General features: G+C 56.0%; 1 protein-coding gene across 2 annotated transcripts; it reads right to left on the bottom strand.

Annotated features, from left to right (window-relative positions):
- Positions 1 to 1008: 1008 nt before the first annotated feature.
- Positions 1009 to 19315, bottom strand: Zbtb49 (zinc finger and BTB domain containing 49). 2 transcript variants are annotated; one of them, XM_048364380.1, is made up of 7 exons: positions 19210 to 19315; positions 15929 to 16095; positions 14157 to 15256; positions 11200 to 11246; positions 5012 to 5085; positions 2842 to 2923; positions 1009 to 1162 (listed from the first exon to the last, which is right to left on the bottom strand). In XM_048364380.1, exons 2-7 carry the CDS (start codon positions 16078 to 16080, stop codon positions 1139 to 1141), a joined length of 1479 nt encoding a protein of 492 aa, XP_048220337.1. In that variant the 5' UTR covers positions 16081 to 16095; positions 19210 to 19315; the 3' UTR covers positions 1009 to 1138. The 2 variants fall into 2 exon arrangements, with proteins under 2 accessions (XP_048220337.1, XP_048220339.1); XM_048364382.1 differs by lacking the exon at positions 11200 to 11246 and having other exon boundaries at positions 1036 to 1162.
- Positions 19316 to 19406: the final 91 nt, after the last annotated feature.

Genomic DNA, 19406 nt, shown 5'->3' with positions numbered 1-19406 from the left:
GCTCAGCCTCCTGAGTAGCTGGGATCACGGGCCTCACGGTGTGGTCAGTGTCAGCGCTGGGCTCGGCTCGGAGGTACTTTGTGGTCAGGAGCTTCCTAACCACGCACACCTGCGCATCCCACCGCTTGTGGCTCACTGTACAGAGCTTGCGGGAGCCCAACGGACATCTTTCACCTTTCGCTCCGTCTCTGAGGCTCCTCTCCGCAGCGCTGGCGGGGGGGGGGGGGCAGCCGTTCTTGGGGTCTTAGTGGGCACGGACTTTAGCCATAATCGCGTTATGGAGACGGGATGAGCCGCTCTGGCCTTCAAGGAGGGCGCAGGCCACCGCGGGGCGAGGAGGATCTGCACTGTGCTCCGTGGGCTGCACCCCCCCCCCCCGTCCCTGCCCAGAGGGCTGGGGAGCACCCCCCCCCCCGCCCGTTAGCGTCCCAGAGGGCCACTTGGGGGGAGCTGGGAGCCCGCCCGCACCGGGGAGGTGAATGGAGTGTGGGCGAGTGTGTGCGGGGCTGAGAATCAGCAGCGGACAGGGCAGCGCAGATCCCTGCGGAGCCGGGAACGGCAGCAGGCTCACGGCAGACGCGCTAAGTGAGAGACTCGCGTGACAAACACCCGTGTCACGTGATCCCGTTTACAGAAACTTCCAGAGCCGGGCAGATCCAAGCAGCAGACTGGTGGGGGGCTGGAAGCTGGATGTGAGGAAGGGAAGTGCTTGCTAATGAGTACGAGATCTCTTTTCTGGGGTGCCAGAAGCCCTAAAATACACTGCGGTGAGTCACACCGCCGGGGGGGGGGGGGGATGCCCGGAAGCTGCCTGGGAAGGGGGAATGTGATGGTGTGGGAATGTTCTCTCATACTGTGGAAGACAGCGGAGCCTGCTCAGGAGGTGGGCGGGAGGGAGGGGGGGGAGGGGCGCGGCGGGGAGGGGCGGGGAGGGGCGCGGGGGAGGGGCGGGGCGGGGAGGGGCGCGGGGGAGGGGAGGGGCGGGGCGGGGAGGGGCGCTCACCGCAGGCCGGCAGCTGAGGGCCGCCGCCCCGTGTGCCGCACGCGGTGCTTCACCAGCTTCCGCTGCATGTTGAAGGACTTGCCGCACTCGTCGCACGTGACACCTTGTCGGCCGTGTGCGTCTTCTTGTGCTCCTTCAGGTTGCTGAAGTTGCTGAAGCCTACAGGGACCGCAGCGGGGGTGAGGGTGAGGGGTGGGGGGGGCGGCCCCGCAGGGGCGCGGGGGGGGGCGGGGCGGGGGCGGCCGCGCAGGGGCGTGGGGGGGCGGGGCGGGGGCGGCCCCCGCAGGGGCGTGGGGGGCGGGGCGGGGCGGGGCGGGGCGGCCCCGCAGGGGCGTGGGGGGCGGGGCGGGGCGGGGGCGGCCCCGCAGGGGCGTGGGGGGGCGGCCCCGCAGGGGCGTGGGGGGGCGGGGCGGGGGCGGCCCCGCAGGGGCGTGGGGGGCGGGGCGGGGCGGGGGCGGGCCCCGCAGGGGCGTGGGGGCGGGGGCGGGGCGGGGGCGGCCCCGCAGGGGCGTGGGGGGGGCGGCCCCGCAGGGGCGTGGGGGGCGGGGCGGGGCGGCCCGCAGGGGCGGTGGGGGGCGGGGCGGGGGCGGCCCCGCAGGGGCGTGGGGGGCGGGGCGGGGCGGGGGGCGGCCCCGCAGGGGCGTGGGGGGCGGGGCGGGGCGGGGGCGGCCCCGCAGGGGCGTGGGGGGGCGGCCCCGCAGGGGCGTGGGGGGCGGGGCGGGGGGCGGCCCCGCAGGGGCGTGGGGGGGCGGGGCGGGGGCGGCCCCCGCAGGGGCGTGGGGGGCGGGGCGGGGCGGGGGCGGCCCCGCAGGGGCGTGGGGGGCGGCCCCGCAGGGGCGTGGGGGGCGGGGCGGGGGCGGCCCCGCAGGGGGCGTGGGGGGCGGGGGCGGGGCGGGGCGGCCCCGCAGGGGCGTGGGGGGGCGGCCCCCGCAGGGGCGTGGGGGGGCGGGGGCGGGGCGGGGGCGGCCCCGCAGGGGCGCGGGGGGGCGGGGCGGGGGCGGCCCCGCAGGGGCGTGGGGGGCGGGGCGGGGCGGGGGGCGGCCCCGCAGGGGCGTGGGGGGCGGGGCGGGGCGGGGGCGGCCCCGCAGGGGCGTGGGGGGGCGGCCCCCGCAGGGGCGTGGGGGGGCGGGGCGGGGCGGGGGCGGCCCCGCAGGGGCGCGGGGGGCGGGGCGGGGGCGGCCCCGCAGGGGCGTGGGGGGGGCGGGGCGGGGCGGGGCGGCCCCGCAGGGGCGTGGGGGGGCGGCCCCGCAGGGGCGTGGGGGGGCGGGGCGGGGCGGCCCCGCAGGGGCGTGGGGGGCGGGGCGGGGCGGGGCGGGGGCGGCCCCCGCAGGGGCGTGGGGGGCGGGGCGGGGCGGCCCCGCAGGGGCGTGGGGGGCGGGGCGGGGCGGGGCGGGGGCGGCCCCGCAGGGGCGTGGGGGGCGGGGCGGGGGCGGCCCCGCAGGGGCGTGGGGGGCGGGGGCGGGGCGGGGGCGGCCCCGCAGGGGCGTGGGGGGCGGGGGCGGGGCGGGGGCGGCCCCGCAGGGGCGTGGGGGGGGCGGGGCGGGGGGCGGCCCCGCAGGGGCCTGGGGGGCGGGGCGGGGGCGGCCCCGCAGGGGCGTGGGGGGCGTGGGGGGCGGGGCGGGCGGGCGGCCCCGCAGGGGCGTGGGGGCGCGGGGCGGGGCGGGGGCGGCCCCGCAGGGGCGTGGGGGGGCGGGGGCGGGGCCCGCAGGGGCGTGGGGGGGCGTGGGGGGCGGGGCGGGGGGCGGCCCCGCTGGGGCGTGGGGGGCCGGGGCGGGGGCGGCCCCGCAGGGCGCGTGGGGGGCGGGGCGGGGCGGGGGCGGGGGCGGCCCCGGCCTCACCTCGGCGCACGTGTCACACAGGTGGGGCTTTTCTCCCGAGTGGATGACGATGTGGCGCTGCACGTCTCCAGAGGCGGCGAACCTGCAGGGAGGCGGAAAGTTCTAGTGCCCGGCTGCAGAGGTGGCTGAGCCCCTCCACGGCTGGGTTGTAACCGCGAGAGGAGGAGCTCTGCACCCCACCGCGGCAGGGCAGCTCCCACGGGCCTCGCGTCACCCAGAGCCGTGCCCTCCTCCAGGGAAGCCGGAAGCGGCACCAGCGCCGCGGGAGAATGGAGGGCGCGCGCCCGCCTCGGGCTGCCGGAGGGGCCGTGGAGAGCCGCTCCCCAGCTCGGTCAGGACGCGACGCCCACACAGGACCCAGGCGGAGCGCGGTGAGCACACCCCTGACGCGGCCTGGGTGACGTGGTGCCGTCGGAGGCAGTCCACGGTGATGTGACATCATCAGAGGAAGCCCACGGTGGAGTGACATCATCAGCCCGCCCAAGTGACACCATAGGAGGAAGCCCACGGTGAAGTGACATCATCAGAGGCAGCCCACAGTGAAGTGACATCATCAGAGGAAGCCCACGGTGAAGCGACATCATCAGAGGAAGCCCATGGTGCTGTCATCTGAGCAGGGTGACAGAGGATTCTGGGCTTTTCTTTCGATGTTCACACCGCTACAGCAGAAAGGGGAATGTGGCTGGTGTGGCAGCTTCCATTTTGGTCTATTTTCTTCCATCAGTAAAGACAGGTGCCCTCCTGGCATGGACCCAGGAGCCATTTCTCACTCTGCCACGTCCAGGGTAGAAGCTGCAGACTGTGGGAGAACTCTGACTTCTAACAGGGTGAGAGGTCACCCCGTCTGACCCTGAGACTCTTCAGTGTGAATTTGTCTGAGGCAGAGGTTAGTTTCTTGTCCCTGTTTTTGTTAGTTATGCAGAGGGGATTATGTGGGTACATTTCCACTCACGTTTACAATATATTCCTAGTAATCTCAGAAAACAGAACAGATATCCTGGTTCTATTTTCACCATTATAATCAACCTTCTGATTAGTTCTCTTTATTAGTCCAACTCCCTCCTGCTAGTACCCTACCCACAGCCCCAAACTGAGCCTGCTGTCTTTCCCTACCACTCCCATGCCTCTATCAACAGCTTTCATTCGTGTTGGTGTTGTTGGTGTGTGTGTGTGTGTGTGTACTGGGCTTGAATTCAAGGCCTAACACTTGTGTTCAGCTTTTTCATTCACAGCTGGCACTCTACCACTTAAACCACACCTCTAGTACAGCAGTTTTGCTGGTTAATAGGATTGAAGAGCCTCACAGACTTATTCCCTGACTGGCTTCACACCAAGACCCCCAGATCTCAGCCAGAGCAGCTAGGATTGCGGGGGGCCACCTGCAAGGGCTCCGCTGAGGTTCTTCTACAGTGGCTGCACGTGCTCGCAGTGTCTTTCCCAGTGACCCGGCAGCCCGGCGCTGAGCGAGGGCAGGCATGGCAAACACTGAATGAAATGGACAGACAGGCGACGAACACAAACACCGGGACCCGTGCTCCCAGTGACCTGGTCTTGGGTCCCTGTAGTATAACACGGTGCCTACATGGTGTGGTGCCAAACCTCGGACACTCAGTCAAGTCAGGGCAAGTACAGGAGGGCCGGGGCACAGGAGGCCCGGGCCATGCCACACTACAGTGCCCAGGACTCGAGTGCCACGCTGTCACCCACCTCGAGAGGCAGCGTCTGTGATGCCAGCTCAACTCTCACGTGGCACGCATCAAGGACGGGGGCTTTGCTTTTGCCAGGAGTTCACAGCCTGTGTGGAATCCACGGCTCAGGCCTGGCCTGGCCCCTGGCTCCTGAGCTGAGGCTGGTCACCCAGGCTGCAGATGCCGTGCCCTACGGGACACTCCCCTCCTCGGGGCAGCCGCCTACCGTGCGGGCTCTGGGGCTGAGTGAAAGGCTTGGTGTGAAACTGTTGTGTGTAGCGGTCCACTCCCTGCCCGAGCCTCCGGCTTCCCTGTCCTCCTTCCCCTCTTACGGTCGTGTCCGTGGCGGGAGGGCGTGAATGCACCTGTGCTCTGTGTGGGCCTGGGAGCCCTCGGGGATCAGTGGCAGAACCCCGGACAGACAGACAGACAGACAGACCACAGAGGTCGGTCACGTGTGGCAGGCCGAGCCCAGCACTGACCTCTTTCCGCAGATCTCGCAGATGTACGGCTTTTCGCCAGAATGCCGGCGTAAGTGAGTCTGCAAGTTGCCTGCCTGGAAGAACAGAGAGAGAGAGACACGCAGGTAATGAACGGGGCTTGCTCTGGGTGTTCTGAAGTTACACAGGCTCAAAAGGAAAACTGAGGTTTTCCCTGATCCCACCCAGCTTCAAATGAAGACTGTGGAGTCCGAGGAGCACAACTTGAGGACGGGCAGCTCCACGCCACCGCCCTCCTCGGCCGCACAGAGCCCCGCCGCGACTTCACCCACACGGCCCCTTCCTTGAGAACGGGCCCAGTGCCCGTCTGTCCTCAGGCCTGTATTTTAAGCAGACTATGATAGATATCTCCGTGTGGATAGCTGTATCAGATAGCAACAGCAGTCGCAAAACAAGAAGAATTTGGTCCACGTGTTAGTTTGTTTTCTAAAAAGCATGCTGTGTTCACAGAAGGGAGAAGGTCTCCACACAGCACGGCCCTGACAGTGCGGGTCGCTTCTGCCTGGCAGGCTTGTCGCTCTATACAAAACGCAACTCAGGAGCAGCGCAGCAGTGTGCAGGTCTTTTGGTGTTTTACTTGGTGGAGCTAGCAGGCTTTGCAAAGAATAGCAATGAAATGGAGAATCGATGCCATGATTGGATCAATGGGAAATCAGTATGCAAATCACCCCAACCGCAGTGGAATCGCTCGGGAAATGCCTCTGATGTTAAAGAAGCTACTTGGTAGGATCTGGAGACAACACTTTCCATTGAGACCGTTTAAGTCTCAAGCTGTCATTTTCTTCATTTAGGATTTTACAATTTTCTGTGCCCAAACCATAACAAACCCACAAAAATAAACGAATACACTTACGGGCAATAATATATAGGCATAAGCACAACAGAGCCAAGCATAAGAATGGACAACATCCAACAAAAAAAACCCAGCACCAAGATATGCAAAATAGCAGTGAAGGCAAGAGAGAGATGATTATAGGCCCTGGAAGAATCTAACATCCTCCGGTGGGCAGAAACATTGTCTGATTATGTGACCTGGGGGTCGTGATGTCTCTCAGGCCTGAGGAATTCAGCTAGACACTATGTTTAAGATATTGTGAATACAAATCAGAGAAGACTTAGGTTCACTTTCAATAACCAGAGAAAGAATTTGCCTAAGCTTTGGGCGATAGCCTGCTTTTAACATAATGGCAAAATGACAACAGATATCAACGGCAGTATCTACTTGTAGGAATTCTAATCCAGCCCTTAGATGTCACTGGTAATTGGTGCTATTTGTTTTCCAGATGAGGAAAGCAGTAACCCCATGTTCTGTGATGCCAGCATCTTCTTTACCATGGCTAAGCCAGCACGTTCTGGATAGCCAAGACCACGGCTGCTCTGCACCCCTAGATGCGGGCTTGCAGGAGAGCTAGGAGGGCACACCACGGTTTCAAGTCAGTGACGAAGCAGCGTAAGCAGCGGCGGCGGCGGCGGGGCAGCTGCGCCCTTCTGCTCCACGAGGCTCTGTGAGTTGTGTTAGGATTTACAGGCAGGCTGGTCAATTATCACGGCTGCACCTTTCCTTTTCAAAAAAGGCAGTGTTTAACAAGCCTAGCCACTTAGAAGGCTGAGATCTGAGGATTGTGGTTCGAAGCCAGCCTACGCCGAAAGTCCATGAGACTTCCATCTCCACTAAACTACTCAGAAAAGGCTGGAAGTGGGGCCGTGGCATAAGTGGTAGCCCTGGGCAAAAGAAGCTTAGACACAGCACCCAGGCTGAGTTCAAGCCCCATGGAGAGGAAAAAGGAAAAAAGGGCATTGCTTTTCTGAGCAAATACCAACAGCCTTCCACATAAGGGTTTAATAAGCGGTAGTGAAACTTTAACCTATTTCTTTACTGGCTTCATACTGGAAAGATATAATCCCAAATAATGTGTTCTCTTCAGATACAGAAATTGATATAAGAATATATTAAGTAAACACAAGGAATGGTTCAGGTAAAAAAAAAAAATCCACAATTCATGCAACTGACTTACACCAAAACTGAAAAATGGAACATTAAAATTTTTAGTTTCAGTAAACTCTTGCCAAGCTCTGGTACTAATGACAGACCACATCTTAAAAACTGTGAGGAGGTGCATCCATAAAAATTCCACCCAGTGGCAATGGCTGTTCCGTCACTTACCAACAGCTCCCTCTGGCTGCTCACGGTATGTAACTTGCCACTGGGTCTCACAGCGTGGTGCTACCCCTGAGAGAGGGGTCAACCCAGAGCCGAGAGGAGAATGACCTCCGCCCTAAGACGGGGGCTGAACGTGCTAATCTGGGAGTACGTGTTAATGCTAAAGCTTGTGCTTCTAAACCTTTGCTAAAGACATGAGCAGAAAAGGGATTTACATTAATTCTAGGCAAATACTGTTTTATATTAGGATTGGAATGTTTAGCAGCAGAAAAATTCTGCCAGAGAAAAGAACCATCTGAGCTGAATAATTTCTGTAATATACGCCTGGATAAGGACTTGAACATCAGTACTTAACCATGAACAAACCCAGCTTCTGTTCCTGGTCATGAGTACTCTCAATGGTAGCTGAGTGTTATAAAAACTCAGAAAAGGGGGCTGGGGATATGGCCCAGTGGCAGAGCGCTCGCCTCGTATACATGAAGCCCTGGGTTCGATTCCCCAGCACCACATACACAGAAAACGGCCAGAAGTGGCGCTGTGGCTCAAGTGGCAGAGTGCTGGCCTTGAGCAAGAAGAAGCCAGGGACAGTGCTCAGGCCCTGAGTCCAAGGCCCAGGACTGGCAAAGGTCAGAAAACCCCCAACTAGAAACAAAAGGGATTTTAGATCTTCAGATATCCAGCGTAGGACTTTCAAGACCTGAGACGATGGCAGACTGGAAGCAGCCACCATTGTGACTCGGTGAATGAGAGAGATCAGAGTCAGGGAATGCGGGACACTGCATTCTGCACAGAGAGAGAACGTGGGGAGATGCAGAAGAGGTGGCGGGTAGCAGAAGAGAGAGGAGGTCAAGCATCACGGCCCAACGCCTCCCTTTCCAGGTGGTGTGACACGAGGCCCTACCCCACCAGCCTTCAATCCAGCGTGGGCATCGGGTGGGTCAGAGACTCTCGGTGTGCAACACTGTGCACAAACAAAGCAGAAGACGGCAGATCTGCCCCGGCCAGGGCCACAGTTCAGTGCGCCCCACCCCATCCCAAGGCGCCCCAAAGGGAAGCCTACCTTTTGCAGAAAAGTGCCTGTGTTTTCTTCTGTTGGCCTGTTTTGTTTCTAATCCCCGAACCCTCCCTAACTCCACTAACCGTGCAAAAGTATGACCAAGACTCCACGTAGACGCCACGACCTGGCAGGGGATGGGTCGGGTTCACACGGCGGGGCTATCTGTGTAGCAGCTGTTGGGACCGAGGGCCAGACCGGCGAACTGGGAGGGAGAAGAGGGCAGGTTTCCTCAGCACGGACCCGGGCACGGCATGTCACCGCCGATTCTGGGTTGCCACTTGCTGGAAGGAGCCTATCCCACGCGCAGGGCTCCCAGGACCCGACCAGGACTCTCGCCTGCCCCACCTAAGCCTGAGAGACCTCAAGGCAGCTCCGCCCGGCGTGGAGTCCCCCACCCGCCCCCGGGGAGAGGCCCCGGAGCAGGCCTCCCCGTGCCCCGGGTCACGCCTGCTGGCGGCTGCCCGAGGCTGTTGCTAGGGCAGAGCCCACACACCTGGGCTGTACCTGGAGGGGCTTTTTGCGGGGCCTGCTCGCAGGGAATCGGGCCCCAACAGAGCACAGGAGGGCCAAAGACTGATGAACAATGAGTACCAAGATCCGGCCCAGCTGGGGCCACAGTTCTCTCGGAGAGAATCACAGGCTGTTTTGTTCTATCTCACGCTTCTCTAATCTGTTTCTCTGTAATAATTAGGGAGCTTTAAATGTTATTTCCCACATCTTTCTCCTTCCATATCCTTAATTTTCTTCTTCTTTCCTTTCCCCATTTCTTTTTTTTTTTTGCCAGTCCTGGGGCTTGAACTCAGGGTCTGGGCACTGTCCCTGAGCCTCTCTACCACTTAAGCCACAGCACCACTTCTGGCTTTTTCTGTGTATGTGGTGCTGAGGAATCCAACCCAGGGCTTCCCGCACGCTAGGCAAGTGCTCTACCACTAGGCCACCTTCCCAGCCCTCCTAATTTTTAATGCCTATACTTCCCTTCATCTCCAGTACCAGGGTTTGAACTCAGTACCTCACACTTGCACAGCTTGTTTCCTTGGTTGGTGCTCTACCACTTGAGCCCTATCTCCAGCCCGGGTTTTGTGTGGGTTATTTTGCAGGTGAGGATTTCACAGACGTTTCTGTGAACTAGGTGAGCCACTGGTGCCTGGCTGAGTAGGTACAGTTTTGACCGCGGTTAAGCTCCCAGGTTATTCCTTAGGAAATAAGTTGTGTTCCTCTACAAACACCGGGAAAGTAGCCGAGGTTTCCAACTGTTTTTATATATTTAGATATCTCATCTACTGTTGAATTGTTAATTTAGTTAAACTCTTATCTGAAAGCAAGATTCCTCAAGACACTGAGGTATGCTCCTGTGAGAAACGAATCACCCCGGGAGAAGAGGGCGGACCACGCACAGGAAGATCACCCGGGAGAAGAGGGCGGACCACACACAGGAAGATCACCTAGGAGGGCAGAGCTGACCACGCACAGGAAGATCACCCGGGAGAAGAGGGCGGACCACGCACAGGAAGATCACCCGGGAGAAGAGGGCGGACCACGCACAGGAAGATCACCTAGGAATGCAAAGCTGACCACGCACAGGAAGATCACCTAGGAAGGCAAAGCTGACCACGCACAGGAAGATCACCCCAGGAGAAGAGGGCGGACCACACACAGGAAGATCACCCGGAAGGTACCAGGGAAGATGGAGCTGACGATGGACAGGAAGATCACCCGGAAGGTACCAGGGAAGAGGGAGCTGACGATGCACAGGAGGATCACCCGGGAGGACGGAGCTGGGCAGGCACAGGATGAGCGAGAGGACTTGAATGTCAACCATAGGTTCGGGTGGGTGGAGGAATAACCGACACCTTCCATGCTATAGGAAAGCTGGAAGAGCAGGGAGAGGGGCGAGCGACAAGATGGTGTACCCCATGCTCCACGCAGCCTACCTTCCCAACGTGACCTCATTGGGGTCCCCACTCCTCCAAAGCCATTTCCACACAAGGCCACAACAGATCTGTCACAATGTACGGGGCAAGCAGTGCCAGCTCTGTCCCCTGCAGAACCCACCTTCCAGCCCAGGAGGACGCTGGGGCCCTGCACAGGACCGCGTACACAGGGACCTTCGATTGCAGACAAAAAAGTAGGTACCCACGGGGGCCAGCGGCACACGCCCGTAATCCTAGCTACTTAGGAGCTAGGACAGCTGAGGGTAGCAGTTCAAAGCCAGCCCTGGCAGAAAAGTCCACAAGCCTCTTCCCTCCAATTAACTACTCAAAAACCGGAAGTGGAGCTGTGGCTCAAAGTGGTAGAGCACTAGCCTTGCACAAAAGAGCCCAGGCCCAGGCCCAAGCCCAGGCCCCGAGTTTAAGCCCTACAACTGACAATAAAATTAAAAAAAAGAAAAGCAGGTGCCCACGGCCAGCCAAAGACATTAGAAGTTTTCTTAGAATATTACAGCTCTAGGTTTGTGTCCAATGCCTAGGAAAGGCCTTGCATGAACAATAAATGTTCGCTAAGTCCAAATGACATTCAGAATGCACAGCAGTACAAGTAGGAAATAAAAATAATTTTGTTTATGTTCTCCCAACATTCTAGAATTTACAGTCGCAGGAAAAGTCGGAAGATGGTTAGTTTTGCTCTAGCCCGCAGCACCTGCTGCCTCAGGCAAGCCGCTTTGTGTGCGCTGGGGAACTTGGTGCACTGACGTCAGGACGCATACCAAGACTGGCCCCCACCCTGACTGGGCAAAAGAAAAGGGGCAGTGAGCAGCTGCCCGGGTGACAAGTATTACTCTGCTCTCCAACCAACTAGAACGTGTCCTTACGGATGACTTCCTGACCCAGTCTGAAGTCTTTAAGGATCACCAGGGGTTCCTCTCCTGAGTATAAAAGTGTCTCTTATTTACAACACAAGTAAACACTGGGGTTCAGGTTTCCAATTATTAACAGTAAAGAAGAGTATTCCCACCTGAGAGAAATGTTTCCCACAAATGTTACATTCAAAAGGTTTCTCACCTAAAACAAAGCAAAACAGAACAGAACAATTTGTAAAATCCATACTAGTATTTGCAGTCATTTTCATTTAAAATGGTTGGATGCTACCCTGTGTCCTCTCTTTCAAAACAGAACTTTATCCTGATGTAGGACAATGAGAATCCACCTCTATGTCCTTAATCTTACCCCCCAACCGAGATGCTACAGAGCTGATAAAAGTCTCTTGTCTTTTCCTCTAAAATCAAACTGTTCTCCAGATTAAAAAAAAAAAAATCGAGTGAAAGCAAACGTATTTATTTGTGGTCAAATAACTCCCAGAGTTTCCTTCTGCTGAAAATCCAATGGGCAATTGTGTGCCACACCGCCTGACCCTGCCCACCTGTTCTCTGATGACCTCAGTCTGCTTCACCATTGGGTTCTAACCTATTCACAGCACAGGAAGTGAGGACAGGGGCCCTCACAGGACAGGGGCTAAAACCCTCCTTGAGTGGCACATGCTCACTGGAGAAAGGGAGATTTCCTGTGGTCTAAAGTCCTGAATTCAAGATAAAAGGCTGCCACTACAAGAAGCCACAGATGTTCTGGGTGTGGTTTGATGCAAAGGACAGGTCGAGGTGCTGGCTTGAGTCTACCTAACCCTGAAAAACACAAAGAACCCCAGAACCTTTATTCACCCCACTCCGACATATCCACTAGCTTTGCTAAGATCCTCTTAATAAACAATACTCAGGGGCTGGGAATGTGGTCCTGGGTTCGATTCCTCAGTACCACATAAACAGACAAAGCCGGAAGTGGCTCTGTGGCTCAAGTGGTAGAGTGCTAACCTTGAGCAAAAGCAGCTCAGGGACAGTGCCCTGGCTCTGAGTTCAAGCCCCAGAACTGGCACACACACAGACAGACACACACCCACAAATAATACTCAGCCAGTAGCTGGTGGCTCACTCCTGTAATCCTATAATCCTTATTACTCTGGAGGATCAGATCTGAGAATTGTAATTCAAAGCCAGCCTGGGCAGGAAAGTCAGTGCGACTCTTATCCTTAATAAACTAATCAGGAAAAGCAGGAAGTGGCAACGTGGGTCAAGTGGTAGAGCACTAGCCTTGAGGCAAAGAAGCTCAGGGACAGTGCCCAAGCCCAGAGTTCAAGCCCCAGGGCCAGAAAAAAAAAACACCACACACACACACACACACACACACACACACACTCCCTATACTATTGCTAGTGCTAGCTACCAAGAAAAAAAACCAGATCCATTTTCAAGTCTTACATTTTTACCAAAAATGTCTCCTAGCTCCCCTAGTCCTGGATGATTATAATCATGGTAAGTTTGCATTTTGTCTGAAATTATTGGGCTAACAGGTAAGTTAGAGCTCCCAGGAGAGATGTGAGGGTCACCCATCACTAAGGCAGAAGAGCTGTTCTCTGTGGGCTCTATCGACCTATGTGTGCCGCACTGGAAAGGACAGCAGTATTTTCCGGACACGAGTACACCTCAACCACCCGCGGTGACAGGGTCGGCGCCCGCCACGCAGCCCCTGGACACGCGGGGAGGGAAGCGTGTCACGTGGTGCACTGTGGGAGCAGCTCGGGCCTCACAGATCCCCAGGGGTCGCTCTGCCGCGTCTGTGGTGACTGTCCTCACCACTCAGACCCGTTCTACCAGAATCAGACATTTCATTTTGTTTCCTTAAAGCTAAGTGAGTAAGTTTCTTTTAAAAACAAGGGTAATTTAAATAAACAGAACAATCTAAACTAGTTTTTGTAGCAAATTGAGCCTATGATGTTTTCTGCTAGAGTAACTTTATACTGTTAAAATGCACTCACGTTTACCAAGGGCTTTCACAGCGATTCATTAGTCCCCAACAATGCAATGGGATAAGATCTAAATTACAACAATGAACGCAAGTCCATAAGTACTCTAAGTGCCATTCTGGAAGCATCCTGTGGCATGTTATTGTTCGTGACTATGTGGTAACTGTCACTAATTTGTTAACGTGTTACCTTTCATTCTTTGAGCTAAGGTCACACTGTCTATTCCAAGGCTGTGTCTCAAGCTCATCCTCCTGCCTCAGCCTCCCGGAGTTTGGTTACAGGAAGGAAAGTAACACAAAGGTATATGGGATGTGGTATGTACATATGCATGTATAATACCAACCCCTTGAAAATGTTCCATGTGAAAAAATCAAATACATAGAGCGGATCCTAAGTTTACCTCCTGCCTCCCAAATCACATTTTTTTTTCTCTCAAATCAGATATTCAAATTACTTTTGAGAGAACTTTTACAATGAGCTACCTAAATTCTTTTAGTGACTTAGTTTGAAAAATAAGCTTAATCTAATTCTAAAGAAACAATATAGCTTAGGAGCTTTATAGTTAGATGTTTTGAGTGAATCATAATAACTCCACTTCTTAACTGATGAATAGTTTATCAAAAACTAACTGAAATCAGCGCTAAAGTTTGCCAGTTTGCCTGGTGCCAGTGGCTCACACCTTTAATCCTAGCTACTTAGGAGGCTGAGATCTGAAGACTGCAGTTCAAAGCCAGCTTGGGCTGAAAATTCATGAGACTCTTATTTCCAATTAACCAGCTAAAAGCCAGAAGTAGAGCTGTGGCTCAAGTGGAAGAGTGGCTAGCCTTAAGCAACACTGCTCAGGGACAGTGCACATGCCCTGAGTTCAAGTCCCAGGACAGGCACAGGAAAAGAAAAAGTTTGCCATCTAAAAGTTTGCCATCTTTTTGAAGCAGCTCTATAAAACTACACAACTTCAGGATACGTCACAAAAAATGGACCCAAAAAACAGCTAGTGCCCTTGATTCTGTCATGACCATCAGGACGAGTCAGGAGAGAGCCGAGCTTCTTAGAGAGCTGAGGACGGCGGGGCGTGAGGCCTGGCTGCTGCGTCCTGACCTGCGCCCTGGTCAGTGTACCTGTATGAGAACGTTTGTGCAGCTCCAGATTGCTTGGGTGTTTAAAGGGTTTCCCACACAGTTCGCACGCATACTGTCTCTGCGACTGAAAGGCCTGGGACGGGTCCTCCAGGGTGGCCGGGGCCTCGGGCCTCTCCCTCCCGCTGACCCCACAATTCAGGTCCTCAGAGGCGAGTTCTGGGAGTTCTTTTGGGTCAGTGCTTGGACTGCTGGCTTTCTCGCCCCCATCTTCACTAGCAGGTTCTCCCCTCTTTGCCAAGCCATCATCTAACTTGGGTTCCGTTGCTGGCTCAGCTGATTTCTGGGCCTTGAGGAAATTTAGCTTCTTCAGGTGAACGGCCTTTTTGAGCCTCATCTGCCTGGTAGGCGGCTGGCAGGGGGCATCCGACTCGGGGTCTGGGCCAGGGTCACTGAGTGGCGGGGCCAGGAAGGTAGAAGGCAAGTCCTCTGAAGACTCCAGTAGGCATTCGGGATGACTGACGGCGCACGGCTGCGTCTCCACGGCTGTGAGGTCCGCAGAGGCACTGAAAGCGAAGGGCTGCTCTGCCACCCGCTCGTGGCTGGGACAAGCGGCCTGTTTGTAGTACTGCTTGCTGTACAGGTCTCGCAGTTTGTAATAGTAATTGGGCTGCTTGCAAGGCAGCTCTGCGCAGCTGCCGTCCAGAGCCTCCGGGGCTTGCTTTGACATTTCCCCCGTGGAATGGTGAAGACTGTCGGGTGGAGTGTGAGCATGAGATCCATCCAGAACCTTCCCAGGCTGGGCCTCGGCCGAACAGTCCTGCAGTAAGTGAGGAGGGAAGGGTTCGCTCATGATACAGGCGGCGTCGGGGGTGAGCGCGCCCTGCAGGGAGAAGGCGGCCGGGCAGGGCAGGCCGGGAGGTGGGTCCACAGGGGTGGACTTGAGAAATGTATGACACAGGTTGAGAACGTTCTGAACCTGCAGACAATGGGCCGTGTCCAGCATCACTTGTATGTTGTCCTGGTTAAGATCTAGGTGAGACGTATACATGAAGTCCAGGATCTGTCCTATGCCGCTGACATTTTTAACATCCAAGTGGAACACATCGTTCTTCTGGCTTGAGGAATTCTGGAAGAGGCTCCTGGTAGGAGAAAGGACAGTCAATGATGGTGTCAACGATTCGCCCATTTCGCTAACGTTTTTTTTATGAGTTACGCACATATGAATATTGAAAACTACTCTCTTCCTGTGAATGTCAAGATACTTATTCCAGGGACTCCTGTTCAAACCTAATTAGAAATTTCACGTAACTGTAACAACAGTCAATACACTGAAACATGACTGCCCAGTGTTATTCAGTACTGATATATAATCTACCACATGAGCAAAAGTTACTACAGGATAACTGAGTTCAAACTGAAGGTTTTAAAACATCCAAAGGGGACCCAAAAACTAAACTCCTTACAAAGAGAGAGGAAAACATCATATAGGATGTTTCCATTACTAATTTCTTATTGCAGAAAAATTCAATTTCTCAATTATTTTATCCTTTAAGGAAAATAAATATAGAGTACTGAAAATACATAGAATTAAAACTCAAGACAAACTTAGAAAAGCTTTTGATCATTCCTCAAACATCACAGCCTTTTTTTTTTTTTTGGCTAAAAGAGAAATAGTACTATTACACTGAAAGTTAACATAAGAAACACGGCAGTCCCTATGTTTTTTATGAGGATAGCAAAAATCCTTGGCCCCGATGCTTCCAGGCCAGAAGAGCTCCCCCTGCAGGCGGGAGAGGCAGTGGGCTACGCACCGGAAATACTGGCTGAAGGCGGCCAGCACATTCTTATGGGCTTTGAAGCAGACTCCCCGCACCACCAGCATGCAGTCGCAGAGCAGGCCTTGGATCCGCTGCTCGTGCAGTTGCTGCAGGAGGTGGCAGCTGTGGGTGGCGACGGGGTCCATGCTTGACCGCGAGACCTGAGGCAGAGAACGCGAGTCAGGGCCACGTGGGCACGAGGGACGGAAAGTCCCCGTGCTTCCCTGTCCCAGAGACCTGGCCACTCGGGTGGCTCCCATAAAACTGTGTGACAGCAACGAGACCCTGAGGTTTGGCAGAGCTATCTGCGCGGCCAAAGGCGAGGTGCCTTTTGCTCACGGCTCCACACAGCACCGCTGGCCGGGTGCACTCCAGGAGCTCCTGAAATGTTGCAAATTTATATTTAAATGACCACTGAAGCAGACAGAGCAAATCTAGAATATGGCCGTGACAGTGTACATGAATTTCTTAGGTCTATTTAGAAATATGCCAACTTAAAAAGAAGGAGACGCATACATAAGCGCATACACAGTTTTTAAAAAGGCAGCTAACATAGAGGTCAGTGAATGAGAAGCAGAAGAACATTAGAAGCCTATCTGGGGAGAAGAGCTGCAAGTCAAAGTAACTCCCACCCCCAGACACTAGTCACGAAGACCTCGCAGAGAGGTGTGCCCCTCGGCTGTGCCTTGGCACCTGATGGGGGCCTGGAGGCGGGAAGGCAGTGAGCGGTGCATCTACCCAGGGCAGACGAGCAGCAAGCAAGGGCTGGGGTGCTAGAGGAAGAGAGGGCGGCCGTGTGGACACTCCACAGGCCCTTAGGGAAACGCTGATTCTTGAGTCTCAGTGAGATGGGAAGCCTTAGGTGGTGGACACTGAAGTTGTCTCATTTCACGTTTACTGAGTGATTTACTGAGTGATAACTGCGTTAGGCTGCAGGATGATAAAGATGAACAAAATACACGGTGCCCCCACTGTCAGGAAGCTTAAATCATAGTGAGGGCTCTACACACAGCAATGCACAGTCAAACAAAACGTACACAAGTACATAGGAAGTTAAAAATCCAAAACCCATTAAGATCACACCTGTGTTTACTAAACAGCTGTATAGAGGTCAGTGAATGAGAAGCTGGAGAAAATGAGAAGGCTATTTGGGGAGAAAAGCCACAGGTCAAAATAACTCCTGCCATCAGACAACGGCCAGGGAGACCTCACAAAGGGGTGAGCCCCTCACTGGGTCACAGGTGAGAGTTTCTGATATCCATGAACTCAGGCTAGAAGAAGCTGTGGGAAGAAATAAAAACAGACAGACTATGGGGAACAAAATGTCAGTCTGCTACACTGAAAAACTAAAAAGCCGTTATTGGTTTTGGCTGATTGCATGACCATTGCACAAGCAGCACCAAAAAAAAAAAAAAATCACTATGCACAAAGCCAAAATCTAAGCTTCCTTTTCTTAGTAGAACTAGGACTGAACTCAGGGCCTCTCACTAGACAAACATTTTACCACTTAAATGCTGCCTGTCCTTAATTTTAAATGCTTTGTAGGGCCCATGCTTCTTTCCCATCATTTTCTTCAGTTATTCCCTGTTATGAGATTTGGAGATAAAGTGTCCCTCAAAGACAGAAGGCTTTGTCTCTAGTGCTGAAGTGTTCAAGGGTGGTCTTGAGAGGCTGGGTTATTGATGACATCATAGCTAAGCGGACAATTGTGGATGGAGCCTAATTGGAGGAAGGTAGGCTTTGGAGGCATAACCTTGAAGAGTCCTCCTTCCCTCCACTCTTCCCTCCATCCTTTCCTTTCCTTCCTTCTACCCTCCCTGTTTCCTGGCTGCCACGAGTTGCTTCCTCTGCCACACATTCCCACTGACACCAGTCTCAGCCTTGACTCGGGCCCAAAGGGATGGATGGAGCCAACCATAAACTGACACCTCTGAAAAGGAACCAACATAAACCTTTCTTCCTCTTGTTTCCAGGTATTCTTCCTCTTGTGATGAAAAGCTGACTGGCATAATCTCGTATGTGCCAGCCAAAATGGACTGCCTGTGGCTCCCCAGACGTGCGAAAAGGGTCTAGGCTAGCGGGCTGGAGCCTCGGCCACACTGATCATTAGCTACAGGACTTCGGTCTACTGCCCCCACCCTGTCTCTAACATTCATGGCATCCCAGGTAAACCCTGAGAGCAGTGTCCTGGATCTCTTGGGGAGCTGGAGAAACATGCCAATTTCTGTGCGCTACGCCATCCCACTCCACTGTGTGCAATGCCAGCCTCCCCCCTTCTTTGTTTTCAAGGTGAGCAAATGAAAATGGAGGTGAGCACAAACCAGAATGAGAGGTATAAATGTGCCCTGCACACAGAAACGTTGGGAACGCGGCGCTTTTTGACCTTCTGGCCATTCTGTCACTCCTGTTGCAAAGGGCTGTGAGTTCCTGCATCTATGCTCAGTTGTGTTGCTCAGCGCCTCCAGGCCTTAGGTAATTAGGATAAAATGAGGTCCGACTCCAATCTGACTGACATCCATGTACGGATGAGATGTGGACACAAAGACGCCAGAGGTACAACTGCACAATGGAAGAAGGCCATTCGCAGTGAAGGAGGCAGTTTTCAGAAGCAAGTCAACCGTCAAAGGCTTACGAAATCTTGGTCTTCCAGCCTCGGGAGATGGACTTCGGAAACGAATCGCTGTTTTCCAAGCCGCCTGGTCTGCTGTGTATTGTAATGTCAGTCCGAACGGTCGGACAGGAAGGTACCTGCTACCCCACGCCTCTCACTTCCAGAGGGAAACCTTCCTGTCATCCACAGGCACCCACCCTGGGGGTGATTCTCACAGTCCCCTCTTGGCACCTTCCACTTATCTGAAGCTAGTGACCGGCCACCACTGCACATGGGCTTCTGTCTTAAGGAGCTGGGACCTCCTAGGTTCCCTGAGCACTTACTAAGTGGCAGACACGGGGTGAGTCCTTGACCTGCCCCACGTCTGGATGAAAATCCCCCACGATCCCAACAACAGGTGGGAAACGGAGGCCCAGCTAGGCGGCCAGCTCGGGGGTCTCCAGCGCCTCCCCTCCTGCAGAGAGAGGCGGGCGGGGACCGAGCAGCCCCGGGGCCTGGCGAGGCACGCGAGGCCGCCCGGGGCAAACGGGCGCCGATTCTCGCCGCGGCCGCCAGCCCCACGTCATGCCGGGGTGAAGGCGGCTCCAGGCGTCCCCGGGCCGCGCCACCCGCGCCGGCCCCGCGCGACCTCGATCTCCCAGGGCCGACGGTCACCACACCTTACCCCGGGAGGCCGCGCCGCTCTCCGCGCCCCCCACGCCGCCGCGCCGCCGCCGGCCGCCCCCGGGGACCCTCAGAGCCGCCGCCGCCGCCGCCGCCGAGTCCCCGGCACCATCCTGGCCACGCCCCCCGCCGCGGCCGGGCCCGACTTCCGTCTTCGTCACTTCCGCCGGGGGCGTGGCCGCGCAGGCGCAGGCGCGC

The sequence above is a fragment of the Perognathus longimembris genome, chromosome 16 (assembly GCF_023159225.1).
Source record: "Perognathus longimembris pacificus isolate PPM17 chromosome 16, ASM2315922v1, whole genome shotgun sequence".
Lineage (NCBI taxonomy): Eukaryota > Metazoa > Chordata > Mammalia > Rodentia > Heteromyidae > Perognathus > Perognathus longimembris.
The sequence above is the reverse complement of the archived record's forward strand: the minus strand, read 5'-3'. Positions and strand labels throughout refer to the sequence as shown.